The following is a 16,367-nucleotide window of genomic DNA, read 5'->3' on the forward strand; positions in this document are numbered from 1 at the left end:
GCCTGAATCGAGCCACGGGTGAGTCGTCGTTCGTACGTCTCTGAAAGCAAGTGGGCGGCTCAGGCCTGAGCTGCGGCAGTGACTGAGGATATGGCCCGGCCTGAGTGCCTCTGGCAGGGGAAGCCTGGGTCATGGCGTTGATGCCAACGTGACATCATGGCGGTTGTGTAACGCTTCGCATGCCTCCCCCCCCCCACCCCCCAGCAGCATACGACCCGCAGCAGATCTTCAAGTGCAAGGGCACGTTCGTGGGCCACCAGGGCCCCGTGTGGTGCCTGTGCGTCTACCCCACCGGAGATCTCCTCTTCAGCGGCTCTTCCGACAAAACCATCAAGGCAGGCTGCGCCACTCGCCACCCTCACCGGCCGGCTCGTGCCATCTCACCAGCACCAGCAGCAGCACTACCAAAACACCCGGCAGTACTGCCACGAGTTTCTGCCAACTCACGGCAACCAACACCACCACTCTCACCATCTGCCGTATTGCAACTACCGGCACCGCCAGCACAACCACTAGCAGTGCCGCCAGCAGCACCTCTAGCACGGTGACCCATATCCTGGCACCGCCGGTTCCTGCCATCCCACTACAACCAACACCACCACCACCACCTGCCATCTAACGACCACCGGCACCATCAACACAACAGCCACTATCCTTGAACCACCTGTGAGATGTGGGAGTCTGAGAGATGTTTGTTGTTGGTTGTCGCAGCTGTTATTGCTAATCCCGTTGCTGATGATATCCATGCTGTTGTGCAGGTGTGGGATACGTGCACCAACTACAAGTGTCAGAAAACCCTGGAGGGGCATGACGGCATCGTGCTGGCGCTGTGCATACAGGGGTGAGTGGTGGTGGTGGTGGTGGTGGTGGCGGTGGTAGTAGTGGTTGTTGCCACCACCAGGTGAATACTGGACCATTGAGACACCTCTTGCCCACTGCGATTCCAATGGCCCATTTGAGATTCACTTGGCCAAACACACACACGAGCGGAGAAACACAACACCACACGCACTGCAGCACACTCACACCAACAAAGATAAGAACCCCCGTTTAGCCTTGACACACTGTTGGGGCAAGTGCTGTTAGCGAGCACCTAATGAAGGCCGGGTGGCCAACACCATGCCCGGCCACCTTCAAGTGGCGATGTTTACATACCAGGTACTGATTTTAGGCAGAGTCGACCTATGGGGAGGCCCAGGACCGGTTCTGATAATCGTGCCTGGTTTTGGCCACAAGCGGGAATCGAACAGAGGTTTCCCACACTCAACAACAGCAACCACCTATCACACTCGCACGCACAAACATGCCGCAATGACAGCACGCGCACTTGACGAACGCAGGCGCGTCTGGTTGTGTGTAAAACGAATTTATAATAAAGACGTGGAGGAAATTGATTCCTATTTTTATATTTTTCCAGGAACAAGCTCTACAGCGGATCGGCAGACTGCACCATAATCGTGAGTGGCCGCTGGAGTGGTAACATTTTGTGGCAGCTTTTCTCCTCTCTCTCCCGAAGCGAAGGGATATTTAACCAGACCTGTGCGCGCGCGAGTGCTTGTGCGCGTGTTTTGCGTGTTTGTTGCGTGTACGTGTGTGTAGTATAGCTCGCGAACAGCACTTGCCCCAACAATCTGTTAAGGCTATACGGGGAATCTTTGTCTTTGTAGTTTAGTGGTTAGCGCACTGTGCTACGAAACCGACGACCCGAGTTCGATTGCCGCTCACGGCCAACACCGGTGACGATTATTTGAACCGGTTCTGGGCCTCCCCTCGGACGACTCGGCCTAAAATGAGTACCTGGTGTGGTGTGTAAACATCACCACTGGGGAGACAAAGGCGGCCGGGCGCGGTGCTGGCCACATCACCCCTTCGTGTGCCGTTCCGACCTTCAGAGGTGCTCGCTAACAGCACTTGCCCCAACAGTCTCCTCAGGCTATACGGGGGATATATGTCTTTGTTTATATGTATGTATGTGTATGCGTGCCTACGCGCACTTACGTGCGCATGTACATTCGTGCGTACGTGAATGTGTGTGTGTGTGTGAAGGTGTGGGACATCCCGACGCTGCAGAACGTGAACACGATCCGTGCGCACGACAACCCCGTGTGCACCCTGGTGGCCTCGGCCAGCCTCCTCTTCACCGGCTCGCTCAAGGCCATAAAGGCGAGGAGCCGGCCCCCTCCACCCCTCTACCACCCCTCTACCACCCCTCTACCACCCCTCTACCACCCCTCTACCACCCCTCTACCACCCCTCTACCACCTCCTCTACCACCCCTCTACCACCGCCCTACCACCCCTCTACCACCGCCCTACCACCCCTCTACCACCCCTCTACCACTCCTCTAACCACCTCCTCTACCACCCTGTACCACCCCTCTACCACCCCTCTACCACCCCTCTACCACCCCTCTACCACCCCTCTACCACCCCTGTACCACCCCTGTACCACCCCTGTACCACCCCTCTACCACCCCTCTACCACCCCTCTACCACCCCTGTACCACCCCTGTACCACCCCTCTACCACCCCTCTACCACCCCTCTACCACCCCTCTACCACCCTCTACCACCCCTCTACCACCCCTCTAACCACCCCTCTACCACCCCTGTACCACCCCTGTACCACCCCTGTACCACCCCTGTACCACCCCTGTACCACCCCTGTACCACCCCTCTACCATACCACCCCTCTATCACCCCTCTAACCAACCACCCTCTACCCCCCTCTATCACCCCTCTACCACCCCTCTACCACCCCTCTACCACCCCTGTACCACCCCTGTACCACCCCTCTACCACCCCTCTATCACCCCTCTACCACCCCTCTACCACCCCTCTACCACCCCTGTACCACCCCTCTACCACCCCTGTACCACCCCTCTACCACCCCTCTACCACCCCTCTACCACCCCTCTAACCACCCCTCTACCACCCCTCTACCACCCCTCTACCACCCCTCTACCACCCCTCTACCACCCTCTACCACCCCCTCTATCACCCCTGTACCACCCTGTTACCACCCCTCTACCACCCCTGTACCACCCCTGTACCACCCCTCTACCACCCCTCTACCACCCCTCTACCACCCCTGTACCACCCCTATCCACCCCTCTACCACCCCTCTACCACCCCTCTACCTCACCACCCCTCTACCACCCCTCTACCACCCCTCTACCACCCCTCTACCACCCCTCTACCACCCCTCTACCACCCCTCTACCACCCCTCTACCACCCCTGTACCACCCCTCTACCACCCCTCTACCACCCCTCTACCACCCTCTACCACCCCTCTACCACCCCTCTACCACCCCTCTACCACCCCTCTACCACCCCTCTACCACCCCTCTACCACCCCTCTACCACCCCTCTACCACCCCTCTACCACCCCTCTACCACCCCTCTACCACCCCTCTACCACCCCTCTACCACCCCTCTACCACCCCTCTACCACCCCTCTACCACCCCTCTACCACCCCTCTACCACCCCTCTACCACCACCTCTACCACCCCTCTACCACCCCTCTACCACCCCTCTACCACCCCTCTACCACCCCTCTACCACCCCTCTACCACCCCTCTACCACCCCTCTATCACCCCTCTACCACCCCTCTACCACCCCTCTACCACCCCTCTACCACCCTCTACCACCCTGTACCACCCCTTACCACCCCTCTACCACCCCTCTACCACCCCTCTATCACCCCTCTACCACCCGCTACTACCACCCCTCTACCACCCCTCTACCACCCCTCTACCACCCCTCTACCACCCCTCTACCACCCTCTACCACCCTCTACCACCCTCTAACCACCCCTCTACCACCCCTCTACCACCCCTCTACCACCCCTCCTACCACCCCTCTACCACCCCTCTACCACCCCTCTACCACCCCTCTACCACCCCTCTACCACCCTCTACCACCCCTCTACCACCCGTCTACCACCCCTCTATCACCCCTCTACCACCCCTCTACCACCCTCTACCACCCCTCTACCACCCCTCTACCACCCCTCTACCACCCCTCTACCACCCCTCTACCACCCCTCGACCACCCCTCTACCACCCCTCTACCACCCCTCTACACCCCTCTACCACCCCTCTACCACCCCTCTACCACCCTCTACCACCCCTCTACCACCCCTCTACCACCCCTCTACCACCCCTCTACCACCCCTCTACCACCCCTGTACCACCCCTCTACCACCCTCTACCACCCCTCTACCACCCCTCTACCACCCTATACCACCCCTCTACCACCCCTCTACCACCCCTCTACCACCCCTCTACCACCCCTGTACCACCCCTCTACCACCCCTCTACCACCCCTCTACCACCCTCTACCACCCCTCTACCACCCCTCTACCACCCCGTCTACCACCCCTCTACCACCCCTGTACCACCCCTGTACCACCCCTCTACCACCCCTCTACCACCCCTCTACCACCCGTCTACCACCCGTCTACCACCCCTCTACCACCCCTCTACCACCCCTCTACCACCCCTCTACCACCCCTCTACCACCCCTCTACCACCCCTCTATCACCCCTCTACCACCCCTCTACCACCCCTCTACCACCCCTCTACCACCCCTCTACCACCCCTCTACCACCCCTCTACCACCCCTCTACCACCCCTCTACCACCCCTCTACCACCCCTCTACCACCCTCTACCACCCCTCTACCACCCCTCTACCACCCCTCTACCACCCCTCTATCACCCCTCTACCACTCCTCTACCATCCCTCTACCACCCTCTACCACCCCTCTACCACCCCTCTACCACCCCTCTACCACCCCTCTACCACCCCTCTACCACCCCTCTACCACCCGTCTACCACCCCTCTACCACCCCTCTACCACCCCTCTACCACCCCTCTACCACCCCTCTACCACCCCTCTACCACCCCTCTACCACCCATGCCGTCCGCACCACATTGTACCGACGGCTGTCCCAGCTGTACCGATGGCTGTCCCAGCTGTACCGACGGGTCTCCCCGCTGTACCGACGGCTGTCCACGCTGTACCGATGGCTGTCCCACATATACCGACGGCTGTCCCGGCTGTACCGACGGGTGTCCACGCTGTACCGACGGGTGTCCACGCTGTACCGATGTTCCCAATGGGCAGCTGTGTCAGGCTGTGCTGTGTCGGTGGTGCAGGTGTGGGACATGGTGGGCACAGAGCTGAAGCTGAAGAAGGAGCTGACGGGCCTGAACCACTGGGTGCGGGCGCTGGTGGCCTCGCAGCACTACCTCTACAGTGGCTCCTACCAGACCATCAAGGTGGATTCACACAACAAAGACAAAGATCCCCCGTATAGCCTTAACACACTTTTGAGGCAAGTGCTGTTAGCAAGCACCTATGAAGGCTGGCACGGCGCATGATGGGGCGGTTGTCCAGCACAACGCCTGGCCGCCCTTTGTCTCCTCAGTGGCGATGTTTACACACCGCATCAGGTACTCACTTGAGGCTGAGTCGACCTAGGTGGAGGTCCAGGACCTGGTCTTAGCCATGAGCGGGAATCGAACTCGGGTCCACGGGTATGTAGGGCACCGCGATAACCGCTGCACTACCACTCTCCAGAGAGTGGATTCACACACGTGTACGCACACACACACACGGTGCATATGTCATTGAGTGTGTGTATACGCACACACATAGATGTACACAACAACAATAACAGCCGTCATTCGACACTAAGCGACGGTGATGTCACGGCAGTGCCCGTGCAAGATTAGGTGAACTTTAGGGCCACATGCAGTGCTGAAAGCTCGCTGTCAAGAGATATGCAGGTCAAGACACATGTACATGCACACATATGGTGGTACACTTGTGTATGCATATCTGCTCATTGTCATGACTATTCTGTAGTTGACGTGGATTGAGTGTGGTGTGTGTGTGTGTATTTGGGGAGCGATGGTGTAGCGGTTAGCGCGCTGTGCTATGAACCCGGCGACCCGAGTTCGATTCCCGCTCACGGCCAACACCAGTGACGATTATCTGAACCGGTCCCGGGCCTCCCCTAGGTCGACTCAGCCTAAAACGAGTACCTGGTGCGGTGTGTAAACATCGCCACTGGGGAGACAAAGGCGGTCGGGCGTGGTGCTGGCCACCCACCGCCTCGTATACCGTTCCGGCCTTCATAGGTGCTCGCTAACAGCACAGTCTGTCAAGGTTATACGGGGGATCTTAGTGTGTATGCTGTGATGCTCACAACGAGCGCCGGGTGGCTAAAACGCAGCAGGTTGGCAAAGAAGCTGAGCACGGGTGATGCATCTGCCAGTCATCTCGGTCGGTCAACCCATGGCACCTGGGTCTGTCGCGTGGCCTCCCGTCGGTACATCAAATGTCCTCGAAGTGCACCTAGCCCTGCACAAGCACTTTGGTGTGATGTCGGTAAGACGAGCCATAGCGGTTAAAGAGCACTGCGCAACTGAACCCGGTGACCTGAGTTTGACTCCCGGCCACGGCTCGCATCAGTGGCAATTGTAAGAACCAACTCGTGGTCTTCTCTTCGGACGACTTAGCCTTAATTTAGCACCTGGTGCAACGTGCTGCATCGGCATCGGGGAGACAAAGGCGGCCGGAGGGGCGGTGCTGGTCACTGCCCGCCCCTCCTCGTTCGTCCGTGGCGTCCTTCAGACGTTCTAGATTTGAAGCTTTCGTGACTTGCAAGGATTCATACTCTTAGTTTTTTCGGTAAAGTCACGTCGGTAAAAAAAAAACTGAAATAAAAATTTATAAAAATAAAATAATATAAATCACGACGTTTCGGAGGCAACACAAGTCTCCGTCATCAGGTGGGACTGTCACAGCCAGATTTGCTGCATCAGCAAATCTGGCTGTGATACAGCAAATCTGGCTGTGACGGTCCCACCTGATGACGGAGACTTGTGTTGCCTCCGAAACGTCGTGATTTATGTTATTTTATTTTTATTAATTTAATTTTTCCTTGTTACCTACGTGACTTTACCGAAAAAACTAAGAGTATGTCCTTCAGAGGTGCCCGCCGGATGGCACTCGCCTCAGCAGCCTGCGGGGGTACACCGGGGATCATTGCCTCTGCGTGTTTTCGGTTGCAGATCTGGGACATGCGCTCGCTGGAGTGCGTGCACGTCCTGCAGACGTCCGGGGGCAGCGTCTACTCCATCGCCGTTACAAACCACCACATCGTGTGCGGCACCTACGAGAACCTCATACACGTACGGATGCGTACGCACACTCGCGCACACACTCGCACGCACACACTCGCGCGCACACACAAGGCATTGACAGACTGTAGGGGCAAGTGCTGTTAGCGAGCACCTATTAAAGCCGGCACGCACACGAGAGGGGGTTGGTGGCCGGCACCACGCCCGGCCGCCTTTGTCTCCGCACTGGCGACGTTTGCACATCGCACCAGGTACTCATTTAAGGCTGAGTTGACCTAGGGGAGGCTGATGATCGGTTCCGATAATCGTCACTGGTGATGGGCGTAAGCAGGAATTGAACTCGGGTCACCGGCTTCGTAGCACTCACACATAGACGTGTACACACGCGTGTGTACGCTCACGTACACATTCACACGCTCACGTACACATTCACACTCGCACGCATACTCGTACAGCTGGGCGATCTTGTCACTCGCTCGTGTTGTCACAAGCCAGGGCTGTCACTCGCCCGTGTTGTCACAAGCCAGGGCTGTCACTCGCCCGTGTTGTCACAAGCCAGGGCTGTCACGAACCAGCGAGCGCTCCTGTAGTCATCCCACCCGACTTTGGGAGGTCACATGTGCCCAGCGATGCAGTGTTCGCCGCTCGATGCAGAGGTTCACGGTTCCAACCTGGCGGACCGTCCCGGTTACTCCTGCGTGTTCGCTAAACCGTCAAATGCAACGCGCCGTCCGCTTCACAGTGGACACTAAAGATCCCCTGATGTGATTCGAAACGAGTTGTCCAGACGCGTGGCAGCATAATGTTCCAAATTTTATCAATTTATTATTTTTTATTCCCCCCCCCCCCCCCTCGCCGCAAATGACTCGGCAGCAGGAACGTACAGCGTCATTGCCACCAACTGTGAAACTATTCCATACATGTAGGCCCGCGAAACACAGCTGCGTCTTACTTCATGTCCGTCTTCCGCTCTCAGACATATTGCGCGAATAACCAATTATCACGATTATCTCGTGCGCGATGCGCGCTTTCCCATTTAAGTGATAGATGTTGCCACTCGACGCCGGTGGTGGCGTCCTTATCCGCACGGCGTCTCCAGATGGTGTATCGTGCCGGGCCACCCCATCAATCCTGAACGCAACCCCCGTGAAGCTCGCGTCTCCACGCCCTTCAACCCATCATCCCCCCTTTCACCGCCCCCCCCCCCCCCCATGGCACGCGACCCCGGCCACCAGACGCCCGTCACAACAAACGTCCCCGGAACCTCACCGCACCCACCCACCCGCTCCCTCCCACCCACCCCCCTATTGTGCATCTTATCAAAGCTCCCATCCCCCTAATCGGAGCAATCTCCCCGCCCCCGCCTCCTCCTCCTCCTCCCTCCCCTCTTCTTGCCCGCTCATCCCTCTCCACCCACGCGCCGTCGTCGCGTTTCATCCGTCAACTCGCCAAGATCGACCCGCCGCACCCCCCCCATGAGCACAGCTCGCAGCAGCGTCGCCGGTTCATCAACCCGCACGATCCGTCGCGTTTCCTGCGCGAAGTGTGCCACCGCGGCGTGCTCCATCATCGCTACCTCACGGTCTTTCCACTGCTGGATGAACGCCTCCCCGTGCGGACACCCACCTGGCACGGTCCGCGGGGTGTGCGTGTGTCGTGCAGTGTGTACTGTGTGCGCACATGGCGGTGTGTGTGTGTGTGTAATGGGTGGTGTGTGTGGTGGTGTGTGCGGTGGTGTGGTGTGTGACTTGTGGGGAGAGGTGGCACAGCGGTTCGATTACCAGTTTCGGCCTCCCAACTCCAGTGACGATTAAATTAACCGGTCCTGGGCCTCCCCTAGGTTGACTCGGCCTCAAATGAGTACCTGGTGCGATGTGTAAACATCGCCACGAGGGGGACAAAGGCAGCCGGGCGTGGTCCTGGCCACCCACCCCTCGCGTGCCATGCCGGCCTTCATAGGTGCTCGCGAACAGCCATTGCCTCAACAGTCTGTTAAAGACTATTCGGGGGATCGTTGTCCTTGTCTGTATGTAACCCTGCGGGGTGTGTGGTGGCTCAGGTGTGGGACATTGAGTCGAAGGAGCAGGTGCGCACGCTGACGGGGCACGTGGGCACTGTGTACGCCCTTGCCGTCATCTCCACGCCCGACCAGACCAAAGTGTTCAGTGCCTCCTACGATCGCTCACTCCGGGTGACTACCGCACGCACCCCACACCACTCGCACGTCACGCACCGCACGCACCGCACGCACCGCTCAACTCGCCACACGCTGCATACCGCACACTGCACTGCACACACCGCGCGCTGCACACTGCACCCCACTCGCTGTGTGCTGAAAAGGGTGCAACGCACACTGCACTATGCATGTAAAACACCGCATGTTGCACACCACACACTTCAGGCTGGACACCCCACGCCGCGTGCTGCACACTGCACGCTGCACACTGCATAGCTGCACAACCGCACGCTGCACGCCAGACACCGCACGGCGCTGCACACGGCACAGCCCGCTCTACTTACCACACACGCACGAGATTGTGAATTTGTGAGTTACTTCCGTGTGTGTGTGCATGCGCGCGCGTGCATGACGTGTCCGTGTATGTGCGCGTGACGTCCGCGTGATGACACGTGGCAGGTGTGGAGCATGGACAACATGATCTGCACGCAGACGCTGCTGCGCCACCAGGGCAGCGTGACGGCGCTCGCCGTCTCGCGCGGGCGCCTCTTCTCGGGCGCCGTCGACAGCACCGTCAAGGTTCGACTCCCGCTCGGAGCCGCGCGCCGCTCTCTCGTCCCGTCGGAACACGACGGCGCCTCGGGCCGCCGTGGCACGCCGGGAGATAGTTAGTGAGGCTTCGCGAACCGCACCTCCCCGCTTGGCTTGAGTGCGGGGAGGTGCGGTGACATTTTAGCAGGGAACCTGCGTCGGGATCCTCCTATGGCGAAGAGGGCCCTCGTGGGGAGGGTTAGTCGTGCTGGGGTGAGGATTAGTTTCATCTTGTAGTTTATTTTTCCAGGCAAGGCCCACTGAGCTGTATAGCTCTTTTTCAGAAGTGACCTGGCTGTCACAAATGATAGCTCAACGAAGTGGCTCATCATCTACTCTAAAACGCTTGTTGATTCTAAATGTGGAGGTGAAAGAACGGAGAAAATGTATGCGACCACAGGGAGAACATGGAAACTCCAGATATACAGCAGGCGTCAGGGTCGGGATCGAACCCACGACCTCCTGTGTGCCAGGCGAGGGAGTTAACATCTTGAGAGTTAGGCTGAGGTTGAGGGATTACGTCGAGGGCTAGAGTCAGCATGGGGCGTGTTCGGGTGAGGATCTGGATCAAGGCTACCTTCCACTCTCCGCCTAACAGAATCGGCTATTTTTCACGTTACCCCTCTCTCTCTCTCCGTGCTTTCATGATGCAGGTTTGGACATCGTAACGGCTCCATCGCGCAGAGCACCGGATCCACGGCGGGCACCACCACGCCTCTGCTCACCGGTCCCCCCACCTCCCTGCAACTCGCGTTAAACCCTTGGGGGGTCAGGGCCCCCCCCCGTCGCCCCCCCCCCACCTCACGGGAAACCCACGGTCGTGTCTGGGCGACGGGGGAACGACGTTGACGCAGCTTGCCCCAGGGCGTGCCAGCGGTCAAACCTCTTGAACCGGTGCGGCGGCGGCGGCGTTTTCCGCACAAATTCACTTGCCACTGGGGGAGCCGAACGTGGGCGCCATCCTCCAGCGACTCTCCATCACCGGTGCAGCTGGCAGCGCCCGTCCCCCTGCACGGCGACGGGACCGCCGCTCTGCGGGGCCGACACGTCCGGCACCGGTGACCTTCACCGACCGACAGTGCGCTCCGACGCTCGGAGACGCGCGCACGGCCAGCGCTCAGGCCGGCGGCGTGGGCGATCGCCGCCGAGTGGATTGTGGCGGAGCGGCAGAGGGGCAGGGGAATGGAACCTGCTTCCCCCCCTGCTCCTGCCGAGGAAGAGACCACGGTGGGAAGGACAACCCCTGCGGAGGCAGCGGGCGGACGCGCACGGTGTGAATCGCGGCGCGGTATCTCGCGCCGGCGCCGTGATAACGCAGCGGTCGTCGTGACGCTGGGAGGAGCGCCGGTGGGACGTCGGCAGCGGCTGCTGTTGGCAAGGGGTCCCTCGCCGCCGTGACCTCGGCCTGGGGGGGGGGGCAAGGGGGGTGTGCGCAGTCTCTCGCCACTGCACAGCGCCACTGCGGTGGTGGTGCTGGTGGTGGGAGAAACGGTTTGTGTACACATGTACAGTTAGCGGTTGTATAACAACAACAACAGCAGCCGCCATTCGCCACTAAGTGGCGGCCCGTGCCAGGCCAGGTGCACTATGAGGTCGTCGCATGAAGTGTCGAAGGCTCACTACTGCCAGGAGGTCACGGGACAGACCCAGCAGGTGCCATGAGTTGACTGACTGAGACGACTGACAGATGCATCACCTGTGCACCACGTGGAGGGCACAGTTAGTGGTTGTATATATATACATACACACCCATACTCTCTAGAGACTTGCTGGCTGACGTTTGTCAACAGTACAACTGTAGAGTATATATATATGCGTGTGAAATTTAAACCTGTACGATAGTTTTTAAATACGCTTAGCGCCTGTGCTGTGCTGCGATTGACCAATCATTAGTCGCCGGGATTACGCGAAGAAGGAAGCGATGCAAATTGTACAGAGTTGACTTCGCTGACTTTTGTAACTTGAAGGTGACTTGCCACAACCCGTGGCTTAATCGGTCGCATTTTAAAATGTAAGTCACGCTGCTGTTAACGCAGCCTAGACGCTGAGATGCGTCGCAATCAGTTTTTAACAGACACCTCGTTCACGAGCGGTTCAGAATGGATCGCCTCCTGTTGTGTGTATGTAGATAGTGCTTCTTTCGCACCATACGTAGCTAACCGTGCTAATCGGAGGTTACGGGGGAAGGACAACAAACTAAACACAAAAAGCAGTTTAAAAAAAATGAGTTTTCAATCTAGGTTTCAAAGTGCATAGTTCCAGACGGCCACAAAAAGCGTGTGATGCAGTCACCATCTTTGTTCAATGGCTGGGCAAAAGCCGCTGTGTGGTTGATCGGAGTTCGCGTGATGATGGTCTATGCTCCTTGACGAGATCAGCAAGGTATTGTGGTTCATTTGTGGCAAGCACATTTTGTGTGTAATGAGTGCGACCTTAGAATGTATTCGTTCAGCAATGAGTTGTGGGGGTAGGGGGGAGAGTGGTGGGAGGTGACAAGGGATTGGGGTTCCAGTTCGGAGATTAGGGAATATGCGGGAGAGAAGATGGTCGTGATGGGGGGGGGGTGGACGGTAGAGAATCGAGTGTCTGAGGTAGGAGGTGGAGTCTCAGTGAAGATGTGGACGGGGTGGAGGAGGGCACGGCGGAGTCTCGGCCAGCTCCTCAACCGCCACGTGCCGGCACTTTACAGGCGGATGGGGGCCACGGCCACCGCCGTAGGCACCGCGGCTCCCGTGATTAGCGAGATTCCACCGTCAGGAGCCATCGAGACTCTGTCCGGCCCTGAGGAGGCACTTCGCGTACTGGGCCAGATTCAGCGGCTTTCGAGCTTGCAGGGCCGTGCAGCTGCACAGAGGCCTGTGGGCCGGACCGGAGGAGGCCTCGAGTTATGAAGATGGGAAGGAGAGATTGGACACGGGGAAGGGAGTTGGTGAGCCCCGGGGGTAGAGTGGTGGGGTGGGGGTGTGGGTGGAGTGGTTGGGGGTCCATCCGCACCTATTAGCACGGTTCGCTACGTATGGTGTGAAAAAAGTTCGACATTCGTACATGCATTTCATTCCTAGCACCAGGGCCCACGCCAACCACGCAATGCCACTGTTCGTATTTGTGTGTCGTCCGACACGGTTTCAGCCAAAGCTCCGTGGGACAAGTAGCAACCACTTGGGCAACTTTTCCGCCAAATCGTGGCGAGAAACTGCCCATTTCCTCCCGACTGCGAGAATTGTGTGCGGCGAGATTTTGGAAGCGGCTCCGACGAGCACAGCGCCGCGACCCGCGCGGCAGCCTCAATAAAGTCGCCGTGCTGCGCACACCGCGTGGCCTCCCGTCTCGTGCGTGTGCTGCGCGTCGGCCTCGCCATCATCGTCCTCCGCGGTCCTTCAAACGGGTGCCAATTCACGGAAAGTCAACGGTCGCTCGCTTGCACGCACGTTGAATTTTTTTTGCGCACGTGGCAGCCAACCGTGCCAATCGAAGGACGGCACAAAAAAGCAGTTCTGAAGAAATTAGTTTTCAGCGTTGCTCTTTGGAGACAACCCGTTCCTGCCGTAGGAATGTGGAGTTGCCAAGCGCCGGCTTGGGCCACCAATGGAGGCGCATGTCCTCGGAGAAGTCGGGAGACTCGAGGGGGCGATGGGAGACAAATCACTGCCAAGTGTATGCAGCTGGCTGATCGGGCTGGCACAGAAGAGGAAGATTGAGTGTACGTTGAACTTCCTTCGCACCGTACGTGGCAGCCAACCGTGCTAATCGAAGGTGCGGCGGTGGGGGGGGAAGGACACACTAAAAACTAAACTTCAATCAAGATGATTAAAAGGTGCATATAGCTCCAGTGACTTCATAATGTCGGAAATCTTGAGTCTATGGGCAGTGTTGAGTCTATGGGTAATGTTAGTCGGAGGGACCCATTCCCGTAGATACCCATTTAGACCCACAGAGACCCATACTCGTAGAAACCCACATGGACGTGAATGTTGAATCTCCGCATGCAGCCAGAGGGCCATCGATTGTGCTGCACTGCCCCCTCCCGACAACAAACTGGAACTAATCTCCACGGTCAATCGAGTAAATGAACACACTCGAGGTTTGAGTTTCCACCTGTCCAGCCTTTGACGCGGACATCCTGGGAAACACGTCCACACGCTCCTTCGGAGTGGGCAGGTAGGAACTTGGTTGGACAGCGCATTCGTGCACGACAGCCAGATAGACAAATAATCCCTGGTGGGCAGTGTGGAACCTGTTGTTCCTACCTGTATAAGTGTAGTGTGTAGGTTCCACCCTCCCCACCCAGCCCCACCCCTCCCACCCCCACCCTCCCCCTATGCACGACAGACAAATACTCCCTGGTGGGCAGTATGGAACCTGTTGTTCCTACCTGTATTATCAGCACCTGTGTTCGCGTGGCGAGAATCCATTACTGCCGAGAAGTTTATTGCAGCACGACTTGTACTGCTGGATGCTTTCATATGGCTAGGCCAGGGGTCGGCAACCGAAATAACAAGAAGAGCCATTTCTTTAGAATTTGGTGGAAAAAAAACCACCCCTCGATATTTAAATAGCCGCAATGCCACGTGAATAACGTCCACGTGATGATAAGCCCTTTTAAATTGGGCCATTACTTATGACCAGGTGGCTTCTGAGAAAACCACAGCGACAGATCACAGTGGGCCTCACCTGGTAGAATAAAAAAAATAGTTGATAGGTTTAAAAAAAAATTATTTTAAAACTTCCCAACACGCGTTTGTCCTCGTTAAATATTTAATTAGCAGTACGGAAGACGACGACAGGTTAAAAAAGGCGATTGCGTCTCTCTGCTTCGATTAATCTACCCACTCACCCACCCACCTACTCACCCGCTCACCCACCCACACACCCACTCACCCACCCACCTACTCACCCGCTCACCCACCCACACACCCACTCACCCACTCATCCACCCACACACCCACTCACCTACTCACCCACTCACCCACCCACTCACCCACCCACCCACACACCACTCACCCACACACCCACCCACACACCCACTCACCCACCCACACACCCACTCACCCACCCACACACACACCCACCCACTCACCCACTCACCCACCCACTCACACACCCACTCACACACCCACTCACCCACTCACCCACCCACACACCCACCCACTCACCCACCCACCCACTCACTCACCCACCCACACACCCACCCACACACCCACCCACTCACACACCCACACCCACACACCCACCCACTCACCCACCCACACACCCACCCACTCACACACCCACCCACTCACCCACCCACTCACCCACACACCCACTCGCACACCCACACACCCACCCACACACCCACTCACCCACCCACTCACACACCCACCCACTCACCCACCCACTCACCCAACACCCACACTCACCACACACCTCACCACCCACACACCCACCCCTCACCCACACCACTCACCACAAACCCACCCACCCACACACCCACCACTCACCCACCCACTTCACCCACCACACACCCACACCACCACTCACCCACCCACACACCCACCACACACCCACCCACCCACTCACCACCCACACACCCAACCCACGGCACCCACCTACTACCCACCCACTCACCCACCCACACCCCACTCACACCCACACACCCCACTCACTCATCACCCAATCACCACCCACCACCCACTATCACCACCCACTCACCCACCCACCCACACACCCACTCACCCACCCACGCACCCACCCAGCCACCCATCCACCCACTCACCCACCCACACACCCACCCACTCCCCACCTACTCCCCACCCACTCACCCACCCCACACCCACCCACTCACCCACTCACTCACTCACCCACTCACCCACCCACACACCCACCCACACAACAAACCGGGAAAGTTTTGAGCCAACGTTGGTGTGTAAGGGTCTCACAACCAACCTGCCAGGGTCGGGGCCCAACGTCGTGGCACGTTTACTGGAGTTTGATCCGGTTTGGTTGAGGGGGAGGCCACAATCGGCACAACTTTAATTTAACAATAGTTTTGTCGCTTCACCTTTGCGAAAGATCGACCATGTAACAATTTTTTTGGAAATGACGTCATTTGATTGTAATGTGACGGCCCGTAACGCGTTAAACAGCCACGTGAAATAAACACACGTTCGGCAGCACACGAAGAAGGGTCGTTTACTCCAAAACGTAAAGTATGTTGAGTGTTGTTGTTGTTATTGTTGTTATTTGTGCTTCTGCGCCACTGCCAACGTAGCTTCAGCATCATCGAATCGTCTGACTTCCAATCTCGTGACGTCATCTGACGATTTGGTTCCTCGTGACATCACCAAGAGAGTCGTGTCAATGCGCGCGGTGACGTCATCGCTGCACCGCTGCTTCTCTCTCGGGGCTATGATGTCACCTTAATAGTGCCATGTCATTGCGACGAAACGTGAGGCGATTGTTTAGCAACA

The 16,367-nt window shown here is 57.9% G+C and overlaps 1 protein-coding gene across 3 annotated transcripts in view; it reads left to right on the forward strand.

Moving 5' to 3' along the window:
* The window catches only part of TRAF7 (TNF receptor associated factor 7), a 42,149-nt gene extending 30,957 nt beyond the window's left edge, over nt 1–11,192 (forward strand). For 2 of the 3 annotated variants that reach the window (XM_061560785.1, XM_061560787.1), the window contains 9 exons: nt 205–335; nt 759–841; nt 1,418–1,457; nt 2,047–2,163; nt 5,163–5,285; nt 7,086–7,205; nt 9,214–9,345; nt 9,790–9,909; nt 10,575–11,192. In XM_061560785.1, coding sequence (XP_061416769.1) covers nt 205–335; nt 759–841; nt 1,418–1,457; nt 2,047–2,163; nt 5,163–5,285; nt 7,086–7,205; nt 9,214–9,345; nt 9,790–9,909; nt 10,575–10,589 — 881 coding nt within the window. In that variant the 3' untranslated portion in view covers nt 10,590–11,192. The remainder of the gene's footprint in view (nt 1–204; nt 336–758; nt 842–1,417; nt 1,458–2,046; nt 2,164–5,162; nt 5,286–7,085; nt 7,206–9,213; nt 9,346–9,789; nt 9,910–10,574) is intronic. The other variant, XM_061560786.1, reaches the window with a different exon arrangement.
* The last annotated feature ends 5,175 nt before the right edge of the window (nt 11,193–16,367 follow it).

Source organism: Lethenteron reissneri, chromosome 26 (genome assembly GCF_015708825.2).
Source record: "Lethenteron reissneri isolate LAM-NWPU_2019-01 chromosome 26, ASM1570882v1, whole genome shotgun sequence".
NCBI classification, from domain to species: Eukaryota; Metazoa; Chordata; class Hyperoartia; order Petromyzontiformes; family Petromyzontidae; genus Lethenteron; species Lethenteron reissneri.